The 24,538-nt window shown below is 50.9% G+C and overlaps 1 protein-coding gene across 3 annotated transcripts in view; it reads left to right on the top strand.

The window, feature by feature from the left end:
- usp43a (ubiquitin specific peptidase 43a) overlaps positions 1–24,538 on the top strand; it is a 90,967-nt gene that overhangs the window by 30,486 nt on the left and 35,943 nt on the right. For all 3 annotated transcript variants that reach the window (XM_029246627.1, XM_029246625.1, XM_029246628.1), the window contains exons 3-6: positions 922–1,025; positions 12,575–12,667; positions 16,240–16,375; positions 18,762–18,906. In XM_029246627.1, coding sequence (XP_029102460.1) covers positions 922–1,025; positions 12,575–12,667; positions 16,240–16,375; positions 18,762–18,906 — 478 coding nt within the window. The remainder of the gene's footprint in view (positions 1–921; positions 1,026–12,574; positions 12,668–16,239; positions 16,376–18,761; positions 18,907–24,538) is intronic.

The raw sequence follows: 24,538 nt of genomic DNA, 5'->3' as shown, positions 1-24,538 counted from the left end.
ACCTATCTAGAATCGATACGGTAAACATTACCTCGCTGTATTATCGGCAAATGCTGGTTAGTAGCTTAGCGTGTAAACCTAGAAAATTAGAGGCTACCCTGGATAAAGGCATCAGGTAAATAATGACTAACAGTGATTTTGTAACGTTGCCTAAACCCCATGTGTTCAGCGATCTGCTACAACGAAGGCCGTCTTTGCGCTCTCAAACGGAGTACACGCGCTGGCACCAGAACTCCTGTGGCTAAGTCACTTACGTGAGGGGATGTGCGACGCAGCATCGCGGTCGCCATACAGACGCTACGCCTGTTTGACGCTCAGCAGGGTACTCCGGCCTTCAGCAGGTATTTGCTGACAGCTCCTCCACAATGCGACTGTGAACCTGTAGCCTCTCTGGCGGAGATCCAGCCCCCATGATGCCTAAACAGCTTGTATGAGCGTTTCTCTCTTTACGTTGTTCCTCCTTTGCGTTAGCGTGCGTTCTTCGATTGCCGATATGGACGCCTGACGCGATTAAGCAAACTCTCTCTCGTTTATCTGTAGTTCCCAAAACGGAAGATGTCCTGCAGAATAGCAAAATTGCTGTGCGAGTATATGCTTTATGTATTGAGAGGAGTGGAGCCAGAAAGGCAGCGCTAAAACGTATGACTGTTGCGTTTTAATTTTTCCCTTAGTTCTTCAGCCCTATTGGTATTCAAATCAGGTGGATGAGCACCACAGCGGCAATGCCCCTAACCGCCCTTGTTGAGTACGATTAGCGGAGGGGGGAGGGCAATGTCAGATGACAAAGGAAAGCAAAACATGGTAAAAAGAGTGGAAGGCAAGGCCGCCCGAGGGCGAGCGCCGCCTGCGGTTCAGCTGGAGCATCCGTGTCGGAGGGGTGCGGCGGATGATGTCGCTGACAACCAACGTCCTCTGTTCCAGGGTCAGGCCGGAACGGAGGGGACCCATGGCACGGGCCCACCGAGTGCACAGCAGCCCAGGGGACGTCACAGCTTCGTCCAGGAACACTTCCAGGCGCAGTACAGGTGAGGGCTGTGATTAGCGTGTCTCTCTGTGCGTGCGCGTGCTCGCCACATCCTCCTCGACAGTTTCAGCCGAAACGTGGAGTCGGTTTGAATCCAAACTGCTGCCTTCACATGTTGGCTTTCGTGGGTTTACAGTGGAACGCAGCAGCCATACATCTCCAAAGAGGACAGCAAATGCCTTAGCGTGCTCACTTCTGTCAAGTGTGCAGTTGCCAACAGATGGTTAGCTTCCATCTGTCCGGCGTGTGTCCATCCCGTGACCTTAGGGACATACATTGTGCGTCCCGGGGTCGAGCGTTCGCCGTAGAACCTGCAGCCCACCCAGGACGCTTTGCTAACGGTCATCGTTTCCCGATAAGCTCTGCGGACAGCGCTGCTTCGCTGTACGGCTGGATAGATGCCAAAGTCCACATAATAAGATTCTGATCTCTGCAACTCTGCCAGCCTGCTAATTGGAGGTTGTTTTACATTCGCTCTCCCCCCCCCCCACGGAGGAAAACCACCACATTCTTTAGGTTCGCTGGGGGTTAGTGATTAAAAGTTGTAGGAGATGGTTGCCCCGTGACTTCATTGCCAACCCCTTTTGCTGCTTGCGTTCGACTTGTTCCGCTTCGCCCGTGATCTCTTAAGTTCATATAAGGTGTAAATGTTCATGCGGTATAACTTTAAAATCATCCCCGGATAAACCTTTGCACAGCTACTCCTGTAATGTAACGCAAATATTTATGTGCATCTCCCAAAAAAAAAAAAATGACTAGGAAGGTGATCAGGAATTGTTGATACTCTAAATTAGTTTTATGCAGCTACTTGTGTGATGAACATTGGTTCATATGGTGGAAAGAAGCAAACTAACTGCACTTAGAATCGCGCGTCTGCATCTAAGATTCTCAGCACTGTCCGGCAAGGTACGCTACGTGAATTGCTCCTGCCAAATATCCAGCTGTATAAATGGATTTAAAAAACTGATGGAAAGTGCCGGACTCGCAATAAAATACTAGTGACGGTTAAGGCCGCTGGTTTTGTATGCGAACCAAAGTGACCCCTTTCTGAAACGCTGCGACACCCGGTATTTATCATCAGCGGTGCCAGTTTCTTCTTTCGTCACACTACTGCGTTCACCTTCTGCGTGTGGCCAAGCGTTGCCTTTGTTCTCGGCACCGATGTTGTTAGTCGAATGAATGGGGATAAAGTGCAGGCGAAGGAGCCGCTCGGGAAAAGGGCGGAAGTCCAGAAAAAGACACACAGGAAGTACGCACTGATTAATTTCTGCCTTATGATGTCATTAATGCCCCTCTGCTTTTTGATTATCTCTTCTATTTTTGCAGTCAGGGTGATGAGGTAAGGCGTTATTGTGGCGTCTTCCTTCCGCTGGAAATCCGTGCGGGTGAATCACTTCCTCGGGCACGGCTCGGATGGAGCGCCTTCGTCGTAGGAAGGAGGAGCGCTTCGTCACCGAGGCTGCCGCCGTGTTTCTGAGGGCGGCTGCGCCACGCTTTTCAAAATGCCCGACGGACCGATGGTTTTTTCCGAAAATGGGCAGGCGTCGGTAATGACGAGACCCGGCTTGTGACGGACGCGCGTGCCTTTCTTTCGCACCTGGCCGTACCCCGCGAGCGCACAGACTCCTCGTTCACGCGGCCGTTCCTTCCTTCCCTCAGTCCTTCCCCGGCTGGGAGTTGTCACGGTCCGCCTCTCAGGGGTGGGGGGGGTGACGCGTTTACATCACGTGATCCGCCGTCTCCGACAGGATTATCGCTGGAGGAAAAGTCACTTATCGTCCTCCTTCCTCCCGCTTCCTCTGCTGCGATTGAATCGGAGCAGAAGAGAAACAAAGGCGGCGCAGGTAACCCGAAAATAGCGCCGGCCAAGCTCCGGCCCGTAGGGTATCATTTTGCGGGGAGCGCACGGTTACCGTGCGCGACCCTGAGGCCCGAGCTTTTTAATCTGACGAGCATCGGAAGGGTGTGCAGGCCAGCTCTTCGCCCTCCGCATTCCGCGGCGCTGCCGTCTCCCGGTCCCAGACGAACCTTATCTCTTGCAGGAAATCGGTCGGCTGCCATTATGAAACCTCGCCGGTGTTTATCTCGCTTTGGGGCGAGGAGGCGTTTGCCGATGTGTCTGCAGGCAAATAGAGATGTTTGACAGCTGCCGCCTTGCTGCAAATTCGCCCAGGCAGATGTACCGCAGTCTGCTAGATACACCGGCAGAAAATCCACTTGACAATTTATAATCGCTGGTTACAGAACACGGTTGCGTATAATCCTGCCTCTCCTGTAATGCCTCTTTCCTCCTTTTCAGTGCAAGATTACAGGTTTAGACTTTAAAATCTGTCTGAATTATGCATTCTGCCGCAAGATAATTACTGAACTTGATTAAAAAAAAAAAAAAAAAAAAATCTAGTTGTCTTGTAATTTTCTGCCTGGTTTTCCCTCTACATCTGTTACGCCGAAACCAACAGAATCCCTCCCTAATTGCGATCCAAATGCCGACAAATCTCTACTACTTTTTAATTGGCTGGCTGTGTGTGTGTGTGTGTGTGTGTGTGTGTGTGTGAGTGCGCTGGCCTGGGCGCAGTACAGGCTGTGGCACAGGCTCTCTCTCCGGGTTCATTCTGCGCGACCTCTCCGATTTGGGCCTGACGCAAGCCGGCAAGGGGGGGTGGAACTCGGACCGATGCGTTCCTGGAACGTCCGCTTGGAGCCGGCAGGGCTCTGCCCCGAATCCTCGGAGCGATGGATTAGAACCCAGGCTCTGGTGGCTTGCGTGGCGAATTTTGTTGTTGTTCGCTTATTTGTAGGCATTCGATGGGCTGAAAGCAGCAGCGCGGAGACTCCGTGTACGTTTAGTGCAGCGGCGCAGGAGCTCTGCTTCCGAACGCAAAATTGTTGAGAGAGTTCGAACCTCAGACGTGAACGTGCTCATCGTGTGCCCTTTATCTGTAGAATTTCTCCGATTGTCTGAATATTCTGTCGGTAAAATATTAATGTGTATGCCATGTAAAAAAAAAAAAAATAATAAAAAAAAAATAAACTTAACTAAGGCCGTATTGCTACATACTCTATTAACAAGTACGTTACTTTAATGTGAAGAAAAATAAGCACCAGGCTTTACTGTATTAAAAGCTACTTTACTGCGTCCACGGGAGACCTTTGGCATGTAAAACTGTACTGCGGCGGTACAACGTAAATACCGCCAACTACCACGTAAATAGTGGCTGTTGCAGACAAGTGCCGACAGTCGGCCTCAGTTGCGAGAGCGGAACGTAGGACCGTAATCTCTGTAAAGCACCGTCGCCCCCGCACCCCGCTTGGAGAGACGCGGCCCCATGGGCGAACGCAAAGGCGTTACCGTGGAATGCCGTGACTAGCAGATCTCTGACTCGTGGAGCACGCGGTAACCCTCCCCCCCCGGGGCGTGCTCACTGCGTAAGGTGGTCCGGTCTTCTCCGTAACGGTGAGGTCGCAGCCGAGAACATCTCTGCTTCCGCTTTATGTGGAGCGGCATTGTTCTCGAGCTCTTGAATACCACCTGGACTTTCAGTGGTCATTTCTTAAGGGTGTAAAATGATTAGGAAAAAGTGAGAAGAGACAAGGGCAACGTGTGAGCGTGAAGCCGGCGATGTCCGGATGGCGCTTCTTAGACCTAAACAGGTTTTCGGTGCCCTTTATTACTGTGTGTGTGTGTGTGTGTGTGTGTGGTGGTATTGATGTCTTCTCTTTCAGGACTTTGAAGGGACTTTCCACATTTCTTCCAAACCTGTTTGACCAGATGCACAGCTTACTAATTGGAATGTTGTTTTTCTAGGTGTTGCTCGCCGAAGTGATGGTAGCCTGTTACGGAATCCAACCGACGGACGTTCGCCACCTGTTTCGCTCCAGCCCCACGCGATAGACAAGACGACATTACCTACCGCAGCTGTAGTTTCTCTCACATATTTATTATGCTTTATGGAAAAAGTGTGTATATATAAAAGTAGTTATACTTTTTCAAATGCTAGTGTTCACAGGTGATGCGTACGAAAGGTTATTGCCCAGTTATGCAGTCTTTGTTTCTGACGCTGCTGTTTGTTATTCTCAAGGAACAGTGATTTTTTTTTTTTAACAGACGTCAGGGGACTGTGAATGCTGTACTTGTTTAAGGAACAAGCATAATATTCATTTGGCTATGAGTCTAATGACACTGTGACTGTTAGGTCTGTGTTTACTGGGGGAAAATGCAAGCGGGAATGAGGAATTATAACTCACGTTTGTCTTATGTAAATTCTGCACCATATTTTACAGGTTTGCATAGATTTTACATATTGATGTAAATTGCTGCATGTTCTGTATCCTGAAAGCTGGAGCCAAGTGCGCGCGCACGTGTGTGTGTGTGTGTGTGTGTGTGTGTGTGTGTGTGAGAGATCCTGGGGAACCGTGGGTAGTGTTGATAGAGACTGCAATTATTTTCATTTGCGCCTTGCTGTCTTTGCTCTAATAGAGCAAGGGTTAATCTTTGCAAGGCACATATCGCGGCGGCGCACTGAAACTTCTAATCAACGGTGCGTGTCACGCAAAGGTCTCCGTTTTCAAAAGTGAGCAAACAAGCCACGTCATGAAAGATTAAAAATACTACTGGAGGTATCCTACTGAAATGAACATGTTGCACGCGAGAAAAGAAGCCCATTTAGATCACAGACAGTTCAGGCTTGGGAAGTTAGGGTTGCCCAGCTGTGGTGTTGTTGACCCAGGTGCTGCTAAAACCATGTATTCCTCGCAAAAGTATTAGGCGGTATAAATATGTAAGGATTGCAAGCCTCGGTGGAATGTGTCGTAAGGGGCGGAAAACAATGAGGCAAATGTTGTTTTGCAATCGCTGCACGCTTTGGTGTGTAGCATAGCTGAGGATGAAGCCTCGCCGTTTCACTGCGACGCATCGGCGTTTGTTGCCGTCGGCCGTCTTTGAGTGACACGTCTGATAATCGTTCAGCGTTGCGGTAATTCGGCGCGCGTTTGGCCCGGTTTGACGTGTGCCTCGGAGAGGATGCCCACGGCCCTCTCTTGGCACCTCCTTCCACGTCCCCGGGGCCTCCTCGCTCGGGAATGCGGTTTCGGGAGCTGGCCCGGTTCTTCTGAAGTCTCTCGGGCCGAGTATTCTTTTAAACGTGGACAATGAACACCTGAGTAGCAGGAGGTCAGAATGCGAAGGCTGAACAGGGTGCGGCTTAAAAATAATTTGTGTTGCGTGTGTATGGTTTAGCAGTGTGTCGTCCTCTTATTTTGGACACGTGGGACTTCAACTAGGTCTCGTTCGGCGCGGCTCTGAAAATGGACCTGGTGCGTGAGAGGAGGAAGAGTGGATCGTTTCCTAGACCTCTTCGCCTCAGCCGCTCCGGAAATACTTTCGTCGTCGACTTGACTACTGGGTTTTCAGCCCGCTCCGCTCCGCTCCCCGAACCCGCTGCTCCGGCTCCGAGCTCCGTGTCCAGATCCTCTGCTCAGTTCGGACAGGACAGGCAGTTAGCCCGCCGATCGTTCTCGCCGTCTGACCCTCGGCACCGGCCGGAAACTCCAACGATCAGTTGCATCGACCCCTTTGCTCTTAACGCTAATCGTCAATGCTCCGAAATCGGACCGTTTCCCTCGTTTGATGGTTTGATCTGCCTTCGAACGGTTTCCGTGCAAGCGAAAGCCGCGGTGGCTGTAAAAGAAAGCTCACGGTTTTATTCTAGTTGGTTTAAACTCCGCTAATGAAAATTCAAAAGCGAGGGACGGCGCAGTTGTTTGTTCGCATTTTGCAGGCCAGTCTACAGCTGATTATAGCTGTAGTTAACGTTCAGTTGAGGAGCTTTGTCTCCTGGCAACCTCAGTCTTTCCGTACGTTTACGTAACTAACCAAAGCGACCAATTAACCAGTCTCTTGTCACCCTTGTTAAGAAGGTGTTGGGCGCTGTAGACTTGACCCCTATGGAGCTCTGCCTTGGACCGGCCGCTTAGGTCTTCCACGTCACTCGCGCATTGTGCTCTCCAGCCTCTCGACTCCTCGCTTCGCTACGGGGCAAGACGCGTGTTCTGTAATAAAGGGAGGCGATCGGTAATTCGGCGCGGCACGTTGAGTCCGATCTCGGGCTCGTTTATTTGAACGTTTTATTGGTGCGATTTATTAACGAGCTGGCAAGGGTCCCTCTCCCCAGAGCTTGTGCGATTATGGGCGCGTTTCGCCACGCGCGCGCCCTGGCATCCTTCCAGCCTCTCGGTTACCTGCCTTTTTTTTTTTTTTGATGCTGGCTTGGCTTCCTTCCTCCAAATTGTTTTCAGTGAGTGACCTTTTATTTGGAGTTATTTTTATTCCTGAAGGGATAATGACTCTCGGCGACTGCGTGGGAGCCTTGTGAGGAGGCGTGGCGGCGGCTGGCTCCGCCGATAGCTGAATGCGAGGCCTTTGTTCGCCCGGTTCGGCTCCGCCTGCGTTACGGCGCGTTCCGCCCCGGCGGCTCCTCGCGACCCCCGCTGCGAAAAGCTTCTGCGGTTCCGGGCAGAAGTGTTTCTGCGATTAGAGAGCCGTCTTTCATATCTCCCAATAGCAGGCGGGGGGCAGCGCTCCCTCCTCCTATTCACCTGACACCGGGTGGCACGCCACCGCGGCTCTCCATAAAGGAGGGAAATTGCAGAACAAAGCAGGCGCCGCCACAAAGACGTGGTGCGTCTCCCTACTTGTAAAGCGATAACTATCGGTGCAGCTGCGGTCCGTGAAACTGCACGGGTATTCGGCAGCGCTCTCCAGGCCCTTCGCCTCCTCTGGCGGCCTTCCGAAAGGACGTCTAGGATGGACGCTGCAGACACACAGTGCTGCGTCTTGCTAATTTTCACCGCTTGGAGAGACACATCCGCATTTTTCTTTCTTCCTTTAATGTTTAACTGCCGTCATAGGTGACAGCTGTCATGGATTGATTTATCGTGCGTCCGTTCGCAGCGGGCTACTTGTTACCTGTCATTTTTGTCATCCCTCCTTTCGAAGAAGCCCCCCCCAACAGCAGGGAGATGCACTTATCTCCACAGAGGAGCCCCGCTTCAGCGTTGGGCTTCTTCCTCAATGACCCAGCACCTTCTTCCAGCATCCCTTTAAGGGCATTCTGGTGACCTGACGTCTTTGGCTCCCTGCACACGTCATACTCTGTCATTCTTATTATGCATTGCTTAGTGTAGGTGACACGGTGTTACGGTGCTGCCCGTGTGAAGAATCGCACCTTAGCTCACCGAGCTCTCAGCGGTCACGTTGCTTCCATCCCCCGTCACGTTGATTCCGTTTGGAAAAGGGAAAGGTGCGCGTTACTGACGTGAGCCCTTTGCGATCTCACGCACGAAGTGTGGCTTCTTATAGTTTTCTTCCTTTTCCTCAGAGCAGGTTGACCTTGACCTCACATCGGGGCTCCTGGGTTGTTGTGCACTTTCCGTTCCCGTGAGGGGTTAATGGAGACGTAGAGGGGTCCGTCTGACGGGAGAAAAAGCACAAATACTTTATCTTCCGTCGGCCCGTCGGCGTGCGGCTGGCTGCTTTTGTGCCGTATCACTACTAAGGTCCTTGTCATGCTCAAGGCTGTTGTAGCTCTTCTCCACCTTTTCAGCAGTTTGTCGTCATCGTGTCCTGAAGGGACCTCAGTGAAGCATTGTGTACCCTTCTTTTCCAGAAAGCCAGACCACCTTGTCAAAGAACCACGGTGAGGGAGTGGCCCACTAATGGATCTCACATGGGTCCATTGAGGATCCCTCCCGAACACATCTGTGCGACCTGGTACATTGCACATGCGACCAGTTCATGCCTGCTGGCTCAGGATGTGTGTAAGGGTTGCTGGGTGCTTTCACTGCACATGGTGAGCAGTGTGGGGTTGAAGGTCGCCCACAGGTAATCTGTGATGAGGCTGGCACCAGGCACAGGGACCTTCGGTGGGTCGGTTTTACTGGGCAACAAAAATGTCTGACTGTTTTTAACCACGAGTAAAATGCCTTGGAGGCGCTGCCTGCAGACCAGATCTGGAGGAGGCGGACTGCTTCTTATTGTGTAAAGCTGGAACGGTTATTTGTGAAATCTAGTCTTGAACCCAGAGCTCTGGGTCCATGGAATGACATCACACAGACGTTGCTGATTTCTGAGCTGCTGAAATGATCCACCTTTTGCCTATAAAAGATGGGTCTCTGTTACTTTGTTGTTTCTGACTATATGTTTTTTCCTTATGTCCAGTATATTTAATTCCGGTGTAAAGCAGTTCTAATCCTGATGCTGTCCTTGGTGAGTATGAGCATGCCCAGGTCCACTGAGATGCCTGACTTTGTTGTGATGCTTGATTTTTTTTTTTTTTTTTTTTTTTGCACAAACTACCAGCCTCATGCACTTAAACAAATTCTCAGAGATGCACTTAATTGCACCCACGTAAGATATGCGTCGTACCTTAGCGTTTACTGCAGCAGTTCCTAGCGTCCTTCAGTTCTCGAAGTTCATTTCATGCCCAGGGTCACTAAACTTTCTTTGCACATTGATCCGTCTTCAGTCCTGCTCTTGTTAAGCGAATGCGTAATGGGTCCTCTTTGTAGTCGGCCGCTTACTGGAAATAAGACGCGTTCCCTTAGTCTGTGCAGATGTTATCTCCTGTAAACTGTTGGGATCCCAGTAATTCCCTAATCTCATGATGTTCTTGTTTTATGCAAATGTATTTTGCCGTGTTATTGCGGGAGTTCTGTCAAAGAAACATCACGCTGACATCTGAAACGGCGTCTACAAATTTACATGTACAAAATGCACTTTGTTATAGGCAACACGTCTCACGACGATCAGAGACAATGACTGTTTACTCCCCCCGCCCCCCAATCTTTATAAGTGGTTTCTTTCAAGGATAAGGATTTTGCAGATGCAAAAATCAGTGATCTGTGTTCCTACTAGAAATAACTGTTGCCGTAAAGTAGCTTCAGGTTGTTGATACGGTCTGAGAAGCGTCAAATTTTGGAGGAAGGTGATCAAGAATCGTCTATGCCGTGTTTTGCGCACCTGCTCGTGTGACGAACATCGGTGCATCAAGTGGAAAGAAATAAACTGGGTTTACTTAATCGGATGTCTCGTTCTCCTGATGTAATGTACAAATTGTATTTTCTCCGAGATGTGCGTCGCTTTGGAGAAAAACATCTGCTTAATGAATAAACGTAAATGCAAGTGTTCATTTATCACGTGTTACATCTGCTTACAGTGTTTGTTTCTCCAGTTTATTACTTGTGGGAGATACCGTAGTTATCGTGAGTGTTGTTTAATGTAGTCCTGCTGAAGAGGCTGTGCTCTTTAATGTCTCATCTGACTCCTCTCTCTTGCTCCGAATCTGTAGTGTGTGTGTGTGTATGTGTGTCTGCGTGAGAGAGTGTGCGTGTACGTGCAGGGGTTCTCAACAGTGCCGTTTTCAGGGATGACTCCCACCCCGGCCATCTGCGGCGAGGAAGCCCAAGGAATACAATGTGGCCCATGTTTCCTCCTCCTCTGCCTGAGACGGCCTGGGTCCTCCCTTTGTTTCGCTCGTAGCGACGCCTACAAGGAGCCGGCTGTCCGCGGGGCTGCAGACGAAACGAGGCGAACGGCGCTCCCCTCCTCGTGTCACATCATCCAGTAAAGCCTGTAGCCCGCAGAAAGATGCGGGCGGTTCGTAGCATCTATTGGCACGGCCGTTTGCCCGCGTTCGCTTGTCTCGAGCTGGCGCTCAGCACGGAGCGGAGAAAAATACGTACGCTTTCTGCAAACATCATCAGCGTGCTGCGCTTTAAATGGTGTTGCCGTGAGAAACTTCTCTCCGTTTGCGAGCTTTCGGGAGGAAAAATGGAGGGAACGCACCAGGTGGGGGCCTTTTTAAAGTGTTGCGTTTCAGCGCTTCCGCGGAGGTGCGGAATCCCGTAGCGAGAATTGCTCTCGGCGTCTGATTCGTCCGCTCGGGTCCTGCGGCTTTCAGGGTGACACGCAGCCAGGGACTGACGGCACTGTGTGTCAGCAGAGTGCACAACCTTTCCACTGTGACTGGCATACATGCTGGTGCGTGTGTGTGTGTGTGTGTGTGTGTGTGTGTGTGTGTGTGTGTGTGTGTGTGTGTGTGTGTGTGTGTGTGGGGGGGTGGGGTTTTATTTCAGTGATGCTTTTTTAAAAATTTTGTTTGGAAACAACACAGGGTAAGAACAGCGTACAGGTGGAAACGGTGCGCCGCGGAATTGCGAATATGTCCATGTACACAGAGCGCGGGCACAGGGTCGTCGCTGATTCTTTCCCACAAAATTACTCTATACAGGGGGTATGTTTTTCTGGAGCAATTCAGGCTAAGTGACTACTCGAGACTACTACAGCCTGGGATACAAAGGGGGAAAACAAAAAAAAAAAAAAAAAAAAAAGCTGAGCTCAGGAGGAGTCTGAGAAATGGCCGTTTTCTTTCTTGTGAAATTCAGACATCCTCAGAAGAGCAGAGCTGAAAGGACGTGGAACAGCTGGAAACGGGAAGTAGCAGCGTAGTGGCTGGCAGCAGGTGTGTGTCGCTGTGATGTTCTCCTCCCTGGTTCCCCCTGCCGTTCACCCCCCGCCACGGCAACACCTGGGTGCCCGTGGATGTTGTGGGCTCGCCTGTCCTAGCCCGTTGGCTGGCACACATGTGGAGCTGCTGATAACACATAGTATCAGCGCATTCAGACAGCGGTGTCTCGTGCAGGAGCGCTGCCTTCTTTGACTGGGGACTCGCCAGTGGACCGGCGCGGTCGTCGCGTCGTGCCGGTCTCTTTCGGTCCCGACACCCCGGTGCTGAGCTCCCACCCATCCGCAGCTTCTCTGGCACGGACCGAAATATTCGCTTTCATGGGCGTCTGTCTCGAGAGCTTTAAATATTTGAATGTTTCCCATTGCTGCTCTGCTGGTACCGGCAAGGACGAGTACCAGGTGTGGGCACACAAATGCACTTTTAGTGTTGGCTGCTCAATAATGAAGTGGGTCTCTTTCTCAGGGTTGAGATTTGTGTGTCGGGGGGGGGGGGGTTGTCCGGGGAACCTGTTCCTATCACCTTCCCACCCATCCTTCCTGCCAGTGCATTTCTCTTGACTGATATGTCACCATGTGCGAGGGTGCATTGCTTGAGTGATCCAGTGTAAGTAGTGTATCTAGCAGTGTAAGTCACCTTGGTACATAAGGTGTGTGGGCTGGCAACACAACACAGAGTTCATTGGAGGTTGCTTTGGAGAAAAACGTCTGCTAAATAAATAAATGTAAATCTTCGAAGGGGCAGATGATCACAATACCCAGTTGGGTGGGACAGGTCTCTGGTCGGTGATGTGAGACAGTGCTGCTCATTTCTCTGCTCCGTATTTTTACATGGCGAAAGGCGTTATGAGAATTCATGTTAACGGCTCTTGTGTGCAACGTGTCGTTTATAAAGGCTCTTTACACTGTATTCTGTTGACAGTCACACAACAGTTTTTCCACTGCTTAGCAGTGTATTGTGTGTGCTACTTATGGTCATACGGTTAAAAACTGTGCTGTGTATTAACCTTCAGCTCTGCTGTCTCTTCCAGGTCCTCCCTTACCTGCCCTCATTGCCTTAAACAGAGCAACACCTTTGATCCCTTCCTGTGCATCTCCCTCCCCATCCCTCTCCGGCAGACCAGGTGAGTGCAGTGGGAGCGAAGCACCAAAGATCCCATTCACGCACTCGGAGGGGTGCACGTGGACAGAGTGCCGCTGACACACACCTTTTCGGCTTCGGTTAAGCAGGGACGGGGTCATGGAGTGAGTGAGCGAGTGAGAGGGTAACTGAAGGTACCTATGGGAGCAGCGTAGGGTTCAGGAGCCCTGTGTTGAGGAAGTTATGCCGAGTTAAGCTCTGTACAATTCGCGCTATCAGTGCAAAGTGGTGGGACCTGCTGCCTCTCTTCACGGGACACTCTCTTCCACTTCAACTGAGGTGAGTGATGGAGGAGAGCTATTGGAAAAATGTAGCCGGTGTACTTGTGAGAGTGCTCCGAGCTGGCGAGGACTCCGCTGTACTCGGTCTGCCTGGCCGTGACACCCCCCCACCGCCTTTGTGGTTTAACAGCCTTGGTTCCGTTCAGCTACGTGGCTGCGTTACTCGGCAGCGAGGCAGAAACTGAAGCCGTGCTGATGTCTTGGCAGGCCAGGTCTCTTCAGAGATGACCCCATTCTCTTAGTCCCTCTCTCCCCCCGCTTTGGGATGCTGGCGCTGAGCCGCCGTCTCCCACTTGCTGTCAGGTTGGCGGAGGGATGGCGAGGGCGCAGCTGCCAGAGATTCTGCCCGCCAGCAGCTCAGACCTCCTTTGAGATTCTACCGTCTTGAAGCTTTTTTTGTGTATTCATTTTTCCTGTGAGGTGGTACTCTTTCATAGTGCCTGGTTTCTGGGGTCCGTGACTCCTGCAGCCAGGGTGGTCAAGGCGATTGCAGCCAGAGCATCGTAACCAGAAACAACGAACAGCTTGTCTCCCGGGTGGGGGGGGAATCCAGGACACCTCATCTGTTTCCATGGTAGATGTGAGGTTGTGCAGATGGAGTACCGTCCTCTCAAGGATGAGCAGATTACTGGCAATACATTTATTTTGTTCTCGGACGCCTTACGTTAACATTTATTCGTTTAGCTGACGCTTTTCTCCAAAGCGACTTACAATGACAATTATTTACCCATTTATACAGCTGGATAATTTTACTGGAGCAATTCAGGGTAAGTACCTTGCTCAAGGGTACTGCAGCCAGAGGTGAGGCTCGAATCTGCGACCTTTGGGTCCAAAGACAGTCGCTCTAATCACTACGCTACCAGCTGTCGCCCCCCCCCCCCCGTGCTTGAACCACGCCCTGGAGAGGAGATACATGCAGCAGCAGCCCACTAAACTGTGGTACAGCACCCATCCATCCTGCCCTTTCCCCCATACAGTAACTGGGGGGAAAAAATTTGCCCAGAACTCCTGTGTGTGACTCTTTCTCCTCATTCTGTCAAGCATGTCAAGGCTGTAAATCAGCAGGGTCCAGGGACTGCAGCTTGAGCCCTGCGAGATGCACCCAAAAAAAAAAAGTGCAAGTCCCGGGCACACGGAGACAGGAACCGAAGCGGTGCGCTGTTGTCGTTAGAGAGCTTCCCCACAACCCGTTTCTCACTCCACCTCCCTTGCGTTCGCGGACGGCAGGCCTCCGCGCTCTCCACGGCAGGTTGTGATTTGAGCTCAGTCGCACTCCCTGACTGCAGGTACATTTAATCAGGTACATTCTTACGTTTGCATGACTCCAGGAATGCCACGCAGCAGCACCTGCTTCAACAAAGACACTAGTCACCTTGTTTAGGGGACAGACAGACGGATTTGCCCTCGGTGACACGATGCGGTCGCAGTGTAGACACAGTAATACAGGCATGCTGTTTGGTGCGTAACGAGAGACTGAGCTAGAGCAGCATTTGGGGCCTCCCCAGCGACGTGTTTGTAAACGGCAACGCCGCTCCAGCTGTTTCGTGAGGAAGCACAGGGAATGCAACCTGGCCTCTGCTCGCCCGGACAGCCGAGACGGCGGAGTTTCCGTCCACCGCGGTACTCGCAGCCACTCGCAGGGTGGGGTGAGATGTGCGACTCTCTCGGTCCTCCCTGTGTGACTGCCCGTTCTGCAGCCCAATGGAGTCACGACCCCTGCGGTGAATCCGCTACCTGGCAGCATGGCTTCCCTAACGTGGTGCGTGAACATGGCACCGAATGACTTCCTGCACAGTCCGCGGCAGAAGCTGCCTCTGCATGCACAGCTGTCAGAGAGGGGGGCAACAGGGAAGCACTCTTCCTTTTTATTTTTATTTATTTTTTATTTCTTGTCAACCCCCTGCCCCTTGTCTCAGTCTGATAGCAAAAGGAGGTCACAGTCACTGTGTGTCGACAGAGGCTGCTGTGCTGTCCACCCACCCTGGTTTGGAGAGGCGGAGCCACCGGTGCCGAGTGTCACTGCCGCAGACCATCCGTCGGGAGGGTGGCAGCACTACACCGTTCAAACCGTTCACCCCCTCAGTCCACCTGTGACACTCGGCTGATGAGGCATGACCTCGACCTGTACAGCGCTAAGAGCTAATTTCGGCCATTTAATTGGTTCATTTGGCACAGCAAACGGGGCTGGAGCAGAGACCCGCTGATCTCGGGTGCTTTTGCTCTCAGATCCTACACAGGGGAGCCCCCCTTGCTCAACAACTTTCTTCAGGCACAAGGAGGCCAGAGTGGTCCTGGAAGGTAGCAGGAGGCCGCCAGGTGCAGGAGGTTGCAGTAGGGCTCAGGACGGGCAAATGGGCAGCATGACCTGCCGCGGCGCGCTTGGCACGGCGACCCAGATTGCTCGCTGGAAGTCTGCATGTCCCGTTGTCTAGGAGACGGAGAGGCACGACGGACGCCTCCTCCTTTCGGCAACGTTGGCTGCTGGCGAGAGTCTTGGCCGCGTCGCCGAGGGAGGATAGCGGTGATCGGGTGCGCGTGCCTACCGAACAGCCCTACCAGACAGGGCTGTTTGGTAGGCGTGCGCACCGACATATTCGGTGACCCAAAACACCATTAGTGTGACACAGTCCTGCTCGCATGTCACGTGACGCGTACACCGTTTCGTCTCTATGGTTTGGAGACATCTCGGCTTGCGTGCCAGAGAGCGCAGACACGTTCTGGGTTGTGTTCTTTAATCCGCTCGGCAGGGGGCAGGTTAGCGAAGAGGTCAAAGTGCAACAAGTAGAAATGTGGCTTTGGAATTGACTTGTGTTGTTGTCGTCGTCGTCGTTATTACAAATTATTATTAATGTTTATTCAACGACCTTGTCTGTCTTCACTCAGCTTTGTCCAAAGTGACTTACAATGTTTGGTTTGTGTGCTAAGTTAATTACTGTTACGCTGTTGGGTTAATTTCCTTACTGGAGTCATTCAGGGTAAGTACCTTATGTGCAACAGCAGGTGAAGGGGTTCAAACTTGCTCTGTTGATTCCAAGATGACAGCTCAACAACTGCTGCGCCCCCATGTGTTCATAGAGCTTTTCTTGCATATCGTCATTATGCTGCACAAACCTAATCTTCCTTATACGTATTCAAATAAGTCTTTTCATTAAGTAGAGTGAAAATGTGTCTAGATAACAAAGTTAACCGTCCAAGGACGAGTGGAGCGATGGAATTGGAGGTTTGATGACGAGGCACACGTGCATGGCGGAACCTCCTACTGTGTTTTTTCCAGGCCTCTCTGTGTCACGCTGGTCTTCAACGCCAAGAATCAACGTTACCTGCGCATTGGGTTGGCGGTGCCGCTCTTTGGGACGGTGGCCATCCTGCGCGAGATGGTGGCTGAAGAAGGCAAGATCTCTCCAGACCAGGTCAGCACTGACACCTTCTCGCACACATACACACACGTGCACTTTCACATTAACACGTTGCACGCTGTCCTGGGTACGTTCCTTTTGCACTCGCCTCGCAGGAGAGACTCGGCCACCGTGCTGCAGCTCCGGATCTTCGGGAATCGCTTGGGCGCTATGTCCCATTTCTGTTTGTAGCATCCTGGGTCTGGTAGGGGGTCTCTAGTGAGCCAGCGCTGTGCCAAGCGTACGTCTGTTGTAGCAAAGCAGCTGCTGTTTAGACTTGTATCGGTACACTTTTTTCAAATAAGTGTAGGGCTTTGTTGCTGAGATTCGTTTTTCTATTTAAAAACAGTTTAAAAGACACATAGCTGTGAGCTTCTTCCATGTTTGTGCAAGAACTCTGAAATATTCATTGAGAGGATTTAACTTTTAAACCCCCTTCAAAGATTTACTCATTGAATTAAACTGTCGGCTTTATGTAGGTAGATGTAAATTTGTCTCAAATGAAAAACCGAATTGCCTTCAGCGGAACGGTGAGATGGAGTCTTTCAGCCTAATAAAAACTAAGAAACTTCCAGAATATACCTCAGCGGGTTACACTTTCATTTAATCGCACACAAGAGGCTATAAAACGGGCCCGACATCAGTTTGAACCCCTGTTGTTAATTAAGGACTATTAGAGGCGGACAGGCGGACAGGCAGCCGCAGTCGGCCCTCCTCCCTGCAGCGGGAGTCGTGCCGTGTTCCTTGTGAGGAGACACGCCACAATGTACGGCCACTCGCTTCCTCGCTCGCCAGCTCCTCCTCCTGCTCAGCTCTGCTGATTTTGAAATACGTTCTTAAACTCTTCATATGAGTGGCACATCAGCGCAGCAGGTTCCGCAGGAGCCTCCCGGCTCCTGGGTTGTGGTTTGGACGCGGGTTCGAAACCTGCTCAGTCTGTGTGGTGTTCGTGTGGGTTTTCTTCCTGGCGCTCCGGCTCTCTCCCGCGGTCCAAGGACGTGCGTTTCAGGTAGACTGAGGAATGTAAGTCGCCCCTTGCACGTATTAGTGAAAGTGCCTGCAATCGTCCTGTGATGGACTGGTGTCCCGTCCAGGGCGTACCCTGCCTCACACCATATGTTTCTGGGATAAGCTCCAGACCGCCGAGACAAGCAGTTCCTAACAATAAAAAAAACGTGAACACAAGAGCAAAGCAGAGGAGAACTGGAATAATGTATGTTTTTGATTCCTATCAGGAGAGGTGTTCCCTCAGTGGAGTGGAAGAAATGTGACGTTGCGATGACCTCCCGAAAGCAGTCCGCGCAGAGTTGGCTCTCGGCACTGCTCGTTACGGCTTTTGCAATATCGACTGGCCTCGTTCGGGCCCCTCGCTTTCTTAAAACTAAAGGAGTAGAACAGGTGTCGATGTTGGGGAAAAGTGAGCCAGCGTTCGGCGGGGCTGTCAGCGGGAGGTGTGCCCCCTGGTGACTCCACGTAAAACTGCAGGTGTGGTATCCGCTTACCGTATGTCTCTTTGGAGGACTGGCTCCCAGAGACGGGGATGTGCGGCCGTCGGGTCTGCCGAGAAGACTCGTCGCTTTCAGATCTGCCAAGCTGTTTTTCGTTTTGTTTTCTGAATAAGGAGGGGAGATGATACGGCAGAATTGGGAAGCATTTGCCAAGGTGGAATATTTTGGGATTGGGGGAAACATGCTTTTTCTCAGCTTCCCTAGAGCACATGTGAAATTGCTCTGATATGGCAGGTAGGGTGGATGAGGGTGGCACTGGCTGTCACGTGGTTACATTCCTCTTTGCAGTGTTAGCCGGTACCCCAGAGAGATTTCGGAACAAAGAAAGCGTGCTGTAGTTTTCTCACGTTCCAGTACTTTCGCTCAGCGCTATGTCATATGATATTAGCTGCTCAAATTTACAACGATCTGCTCATTTAAACAGCAGCGTATTCTTTCTGCATCGATTCAGGTTAAGTAGTTTGATCAAGGGTGTTGCAGCAGGAGGCGAGTTTGAACCGGAGACCTCGAATTGTAAGGAGAAGCTCTCGTGCTAAACGCATCACCACCTGCCCCTCTGTTGGATATGTGGTTCCACACGTCGCCCCCCCCTCCCAATGTTGCAGCGAACCTGTGTGAAACCGTGGTGAATATGATTGCAGTACATCACAAGACTCCTGTGTGAACGTGTGAACGTGTAAAAGTTCCTTCTTCTCTCTGCCTTTGGGGTTAAAATAAGTTTCATTGCTCTGTGGGGCAAACCAAAGACCTACTGTGCCTTGCATTCTTAGGGGCCTCAGAGTGAAATGTGGTGACAGTTATGAGTCTTGGACCAGGCTGGATGCCAGGTTGGCTCACGGGTCCTTCCCCAGACTCTGACAGCCAGACTCCGCCCCTCTCTCCTCCATTCCCAGGTGATCCTGACGGAAGTTTATGCCACGGGGTTCCAGCGCTCCTTCTTTGACGAGGAGGACCTGACCAGCATTGCCGAGAGCGATGTCATCTACGCCTTTCAGGCCCCGCCCCTTTATGGGAGAGGAGGCGCCGCAAGAATCTCAGGTAACCATGACAACGTTCATCGTGTGTTTTCCTGACTGACAAGGTTCTCCCATAGCGACGGCCACTGTCATGACAACCAGTGTGTCACATGGGAAGGAGTTAGTTTGTGACCACGGTGCCATGAGGGATGTTGTCTGCTGATTTTTTTTTCTTTCCCCCCCCCCTTTTTCTTCTCTCCCTTTTACTCCCTGATGTGACCGCTGTTTGAAATTGTCACAGAGTCAGCTGTTCCAGACATTCAGCATTCCAGGGATATTTAGCGTTATTGTTTTGCTTAGGAAGCACTTTTTTCCCAGGTAGCGGTGGTATAGGAGCTGCCCCATCGGAGAGAAGCAACCTTCAGATACATGAAGTTGTGCATTTTACCACTGTGTTACCTGCAGCTCAGCTTTGGTCACTGGAACACGTGATGCTCTAAGCTCAGGTGGCTGTGGTAGCGAGCTTCTGGAATCAGAGCGCTGTCCCCTGAAACAATGGCGCTGGTGAGGATCCCTACTGCTGTCCTGCAGCTCTTCTGAGGACGGGGCTGTCCACGTCACCCTTTGTGCACTTCCCCGTTCTTGTCTGACAGGCTTTCAGAGCAGATGCCTCTCGTATAAATGCATTACCACAGACACATCTTGTAAACAGGCCAGCGGCATTACGAAGCACCATTGTCACTTGCCGCTGCCGGACATTCCTTTGTTCTCCTTTCCTCGTGGACGAGCACACGTGAGCGCCCATGATGCATTCTGGGCCCTCACGTTTCACATCTCCATGGGAGGCTCCAGTCAAAATTGCCCGTGGAGCTGTGGTCGGCCCACACGGTCTCCCCAAGCTATACGTTGCTGTGACGTGTTCAGGATCCATTGGGGAGGTTTGCAACTGTGGTCAGCTCATCTTCCCAGAATTCCCTTGTGCAGCCCTGGAGTAGCAGTGTGGACCGTGCGTGATGTGGAAGCACCCTCTCAGCGGTGTACATTCTTACGGTGGTGGTATTGGGCTCAAATGAACGCTGAACGTTCGCTAAATTCAAAGCCGAAGCTGTGTTTTGAGCTCTGGGGTGGTAATTAAGATCCTAACAGTATCCGTGCAACAGCACAGAGGAAAACAAAGGCGATTGCTCGTCAGCATTTTATCGCAGTCCTGTCTAGGAAGATAATTTTCTGTGGACTTTCCTCAGAGATCACGCTGCGAACGTTTCCGAAAGCCAGGCTGCACCATTTAACTTTGTGGATATCTTGCCTGAGTCAGTCTGCCATGTACTGTTACAAACCCGGCCTCAGGACTTTTATTTTTTTTATTTATTTCTTTATTTTTTTTTTTTGAAGTTTCTTATCCCTGAAACATGCATCAATAATGCAGTATGTTCTCAGCGGAGTCGTAAAAATTTAAGGAACTTCACACGTCACGCTCACCTTTTGAACCAAAACTTTGTAGCATCTTGGGAGGCAAAGCAACCCGGCGACGTTCGCTGGGGCGGTTGCTCTCTTTTCGCACGAGCGTCTTCGTGCTTGAGATCCGGAGCATACAGACGGACTCTGATGGAGAACGCAGCTTGCGTTTTATTAGTTGTCTTTCAAGCGAACGCACAGATGGAGAAACGGCAGATAACGAGTCCATTTTCACTAAACGCAAGAGTTTGCCTTTGTTAAAGATATAGCCTGCGGGGGGGACACATGGGCGTCGAACACCTCCTCCCACCGTAAATGAAGAGCTTTTCTGACACTAACATTTTAGCGGAGTAGAAGTTCTACCTGCGGCCTGGTAATGCCAACGGTGCACAGGGAATTTGAGTCTGGGTAGTGAGGTATGAGCGCGGTAAGAACTGGCCTCATCACCGCAGCATGTCCATGGGTCCCCTTGCTGGGTTCAAGACCATGTGTAGGCAAGGGTGGAGCTGTACCAGCATTTGTCTACCCAACAAACTGGGTCTATCTGTCTCTGGTCCAGTGGTCCTCTACATCAAGGGTACCGTAGCTGCAGAGAGGTGCTTGCTGGCCCTCACTGACATTGCTTTGGCTTCTAGTGGGGGGTGTGTGTGTGTGTGTGTGTGTGTGTGTGTGTGTGTGTGTGTGTGTGTGTGTGTGGACCTATGCACCTGCATTGGAAGTAGCTCATCAGGGTGGCTCTTTGGGGTCAGGTGGGTGGGAGGCTGAGCTAACCCATTCCTCGGTCCAGCCAGCCTCACAGCTGTGGCGCTAGGACCTCCTGTCCTACGTGTGGGATCACAGTGCTCCCTGGGAAACGTCTCTGCCTTTGTGAGGAATGCCTTACTTTTTCCCCCCTTTCATCCCTTGTGTGTTAGTCCACCCCCAGGTGTGTCTCTCTTCTGCATTTTTAACATGTGAGCAGGAAGCATATTTTCCAATAAACTACAAATGGTGACCGTGAAGCGTTTAAGACCAAGAGGAAGGTAATATGAATATGGATGGTGGAGCCATACTGAGATTTTATTGTGAATTTCTTCTCTGAATAGCCTCTTCTAAATTAGATAGGTGATGATAGTGTCGAAACGATAAACCCCAGCGACCGGCGAATCGTGATGAATCGCACATCCGTCGATGGGGTTATCGAAGCATACCGTGCATTTGGACACTCGCTCGGCGGAGTTACCCCGAGTCAGTGGCACACCCACCCATCTGCCCCACTCTCCACTAAGAACATCTGCGTAATACCGGTTGTAAGTAATTTGCTTGCTTGACAGATGTTTTTGTATGGAGAAATTCGTCTTGCAGTTTCAGGCAGCTGGGTATTTACTGAAGCGGTTTGGGTTAAGCACCTCCCTCATGAGGTTTCCCTCCTAGGACGTTCAACTTTTGAACTTTTGATTTGTAATTCCAGTTCATCGGCTTTGCCGCCGTCCACCCCTTACCGGCCTCTGGGGGACTCTGCTGCCACCGCTCGCTTTTGTGTCACCGGATCGATGCTCAGGTGTGAATGCCGTTGATGGGTATGAGCGCTGTCAAGGGTGTCCGTTCCCGAATGTCGAGATGGGAAACTGGTGGCGGCGCGGTGTCGTTCCGCTGCGATGGCCGCTGTCTAATTGGAGGGAGTGGATGGCGCGGGTGGCTCGTGTTTCACTTGCCGGTGCATCCCTGTCCGTGCGAGGCAGAGACAAGTACCTCGCAACGCAGAAGAGTGGAGAGTGGGTCGCTGAGGGAAAACGGGGATGTTAACAGGTGTGTGATGAAAGGCCTGAGCGTCAGTGTGAAACGCATACAGATCAACTTAACTGCCACATCTTCTCTCGGTGACAAAGAATAACCGGAGAAGTCCACCGATGACGTCTGGCTGCTTAGTAAATATTTTAATCCTTTTATGCGACGGTGTTTTCATTCTCTTGATCATTTTCGTATCTTTGTATTTCCTGTCCGCCTCGATTCTCTAGGCGGCTACCCGAGTAACGCGCGCGCGAAAAACGGTGCTGTCACACAAACAAGCTGCGCTTCGGTAATCTCGTGCCTGTATCGAAAGCTTTTTGTCTCCTGAGAAACGCGCTTTTGTTTACCCTGAGTTGTAGATCCCTTTCGAGAGACGGGTCCGAAACGCATGGATGTAAATGAATAAACGTGCCGGTAAAACCGAGGCGATGTGGGACTTGAGCACGTCCTTAATCTCTTTTGCAGAAATTAGTTACGTGGTACATGTCCAGCTTTCACAAAGAACAGACCGATTTGTCCAGAGAGCACAAACTCGGATTTGTTTTGGTTCTCTTGACATTGCTCACATATGAGGTGAATTGATTTGTAGTCCTTTAAATTCCACTGTAGCACACGTTTGTCCTCTCCATTGTGCTCTGCGTTACTTTTTAAACATTTTTTGTGAATTACTTTTATTAGGTTTTTTTTTTTAACGGAAGTGGTTTTTCTCTTTGACGAGAGCAGCATTTTCAAGCGTTTGAGTTTTTTTTTTTCTTCTTCTCCCTCCAAAGTATCTGTGTGAAGTTGAAAGAAATGAGAAGCACCTAGAATGTATCAGTCACAGTAAAAGATGTGTCCCACAAGGGTCTAATATCTCTCGTTTGTAGTAAATTACACCAAATAAATTTATCACAGTCATGCGCCGCAAAGATTTATGAAGGTGACAAATTAATTGAGCTGCAGACCTATTATGCGTTTGCTTTCTTTTATCGTTTCTATTTTCCGCTCAGATATTTCCTTTCATATCCATCATGTATTATTCACGTATCCCCAGCTGAAGTTAGTGGCTCAGTGATGGTAGCCCATTTCGTGCATTGTAAAAGCTGATTTAGAGCGCTGAATTTTTAATCCACAGATCAGTGTTACGTTGGTGAATCCCTGAGGCCAATAAAATGTGCTGTTGCTAGGTGCAGAGGTTTGTGGTTTTTTTTTTTTTTTTGGTGCCGTTTTGTTCGGAGTTTGGACTTCAGTTACATAAAGTAAACATTGTCTATAGAAGAGCCCAGTTGCCAGGGATTCCTCTTTATCGTACCGTTCACCGTAATGTCGCGTGTGGTGGTGGCCACTTGAAAAGATGCCAGCAAGCAAATTCTGAAGGTGCTCCACAGCTTCGAGCCTAAAAACAGATGCTGTCGGTTGTAATGTGTTCCAAAGAAACGCATTTTCAAATGTGCCGCAGAAGCCCTTGGCTCCGGACGGGCACAGATCCGTCCTCGGGCATTGGCCAAACTCATAATCATGAGTAATGTTCCTAGACATGTAATCTCTCTTCATGCACAGCATTTTGTTGTCCCTCTTGTGAGACATCACTTTTAAAAGCCACTGTTCGGCGGTGCGGGGCAGTACCATCCCAGGCTAATAATGGCCAAAATTGAAATCTGAAATTTGTTTAGCGACGGCATGTCGGAAGTTTCCCTCACGCCAGCTCCTTCGAGGCCACGAAATTGAGCACATCTTTCATGTCTTGCTATTGAAATCGGAGCAAGGCTGGGATCTCTTGCTGCCGAAAATGAGGTGGGCTGGCTGAACGAGGGGCCCGTGTTCATTTCTCAATACCAAGGCGATAGAGGAAGAACACGGTACGCTTTGGAAGCAAGAGAACAAGACGGCAAATCTCGGAAGCAATGCAATAATATGGCAGACACCAGAGACAGCCGAACAAAATGGCAAATGTTGGAAGCAGCCGAGAGCATAGATGGCACATGCTCTTTATAGTTATATATTATAGTTTGCGCACCTGAAGCTGTGAGCCACCCAGAGGCCTGCTTCTTTTGTATGGATGAGCCCGGATATTCGCTATAATTTCAATATTGAATTGTTTCCTATGTCTGTCTATCCATCCATCCATCTTCCTCCGCTTATGCGGGACCGGGTCGCGGGGGCAGTAGTCTAAGCAGAGCCCCCCAGACTTCCTTCTCCCCGCAAACCTTCTCCAGCTCCTCTGGGGGAACCCCAAGGCGTTCCCAGGCCAACCGGGAGACGTAGTCTCTCCAACGTGTCCTGGGTCTGCCCTGAGTCCTCCTCCCAGTGGGACATGCCCGGAACACCTCCCCAGGGAGGCATCCAGGAGGCATCCGGAACAGATGCCCGAGCCACCTCAGCTGGCTCCTCTCAATGCGGAGGAGCAGCGGCTCTACTCCGAGCTCCTCCCGGGTGACTGAGCTCCTCACCCTATCCCTAAGGGTGCGCCCAGCCACTCTGCGGAGGAAACTCATTTCTGCCGCTTGTAT

Source organism: Scleropages formosus, chromosome 20 (genome assembly GCF_900964775.1).
Source record: "Scleropages formosus chromosome 20, fSclFor1.1, whole genome shotgun sequence".
NCBI classification, from domain to species: Eukaryota; Metazoa; Chordata; class Actinopteri; order Osteoglossiformes; family Osteoglossidae; genus Scleropages; species Scleropages formosus.
Note: the sequence above shows the minus strand (reverse complement) of the source record. Positions and strands in the feature narration are given on the sequence as shown.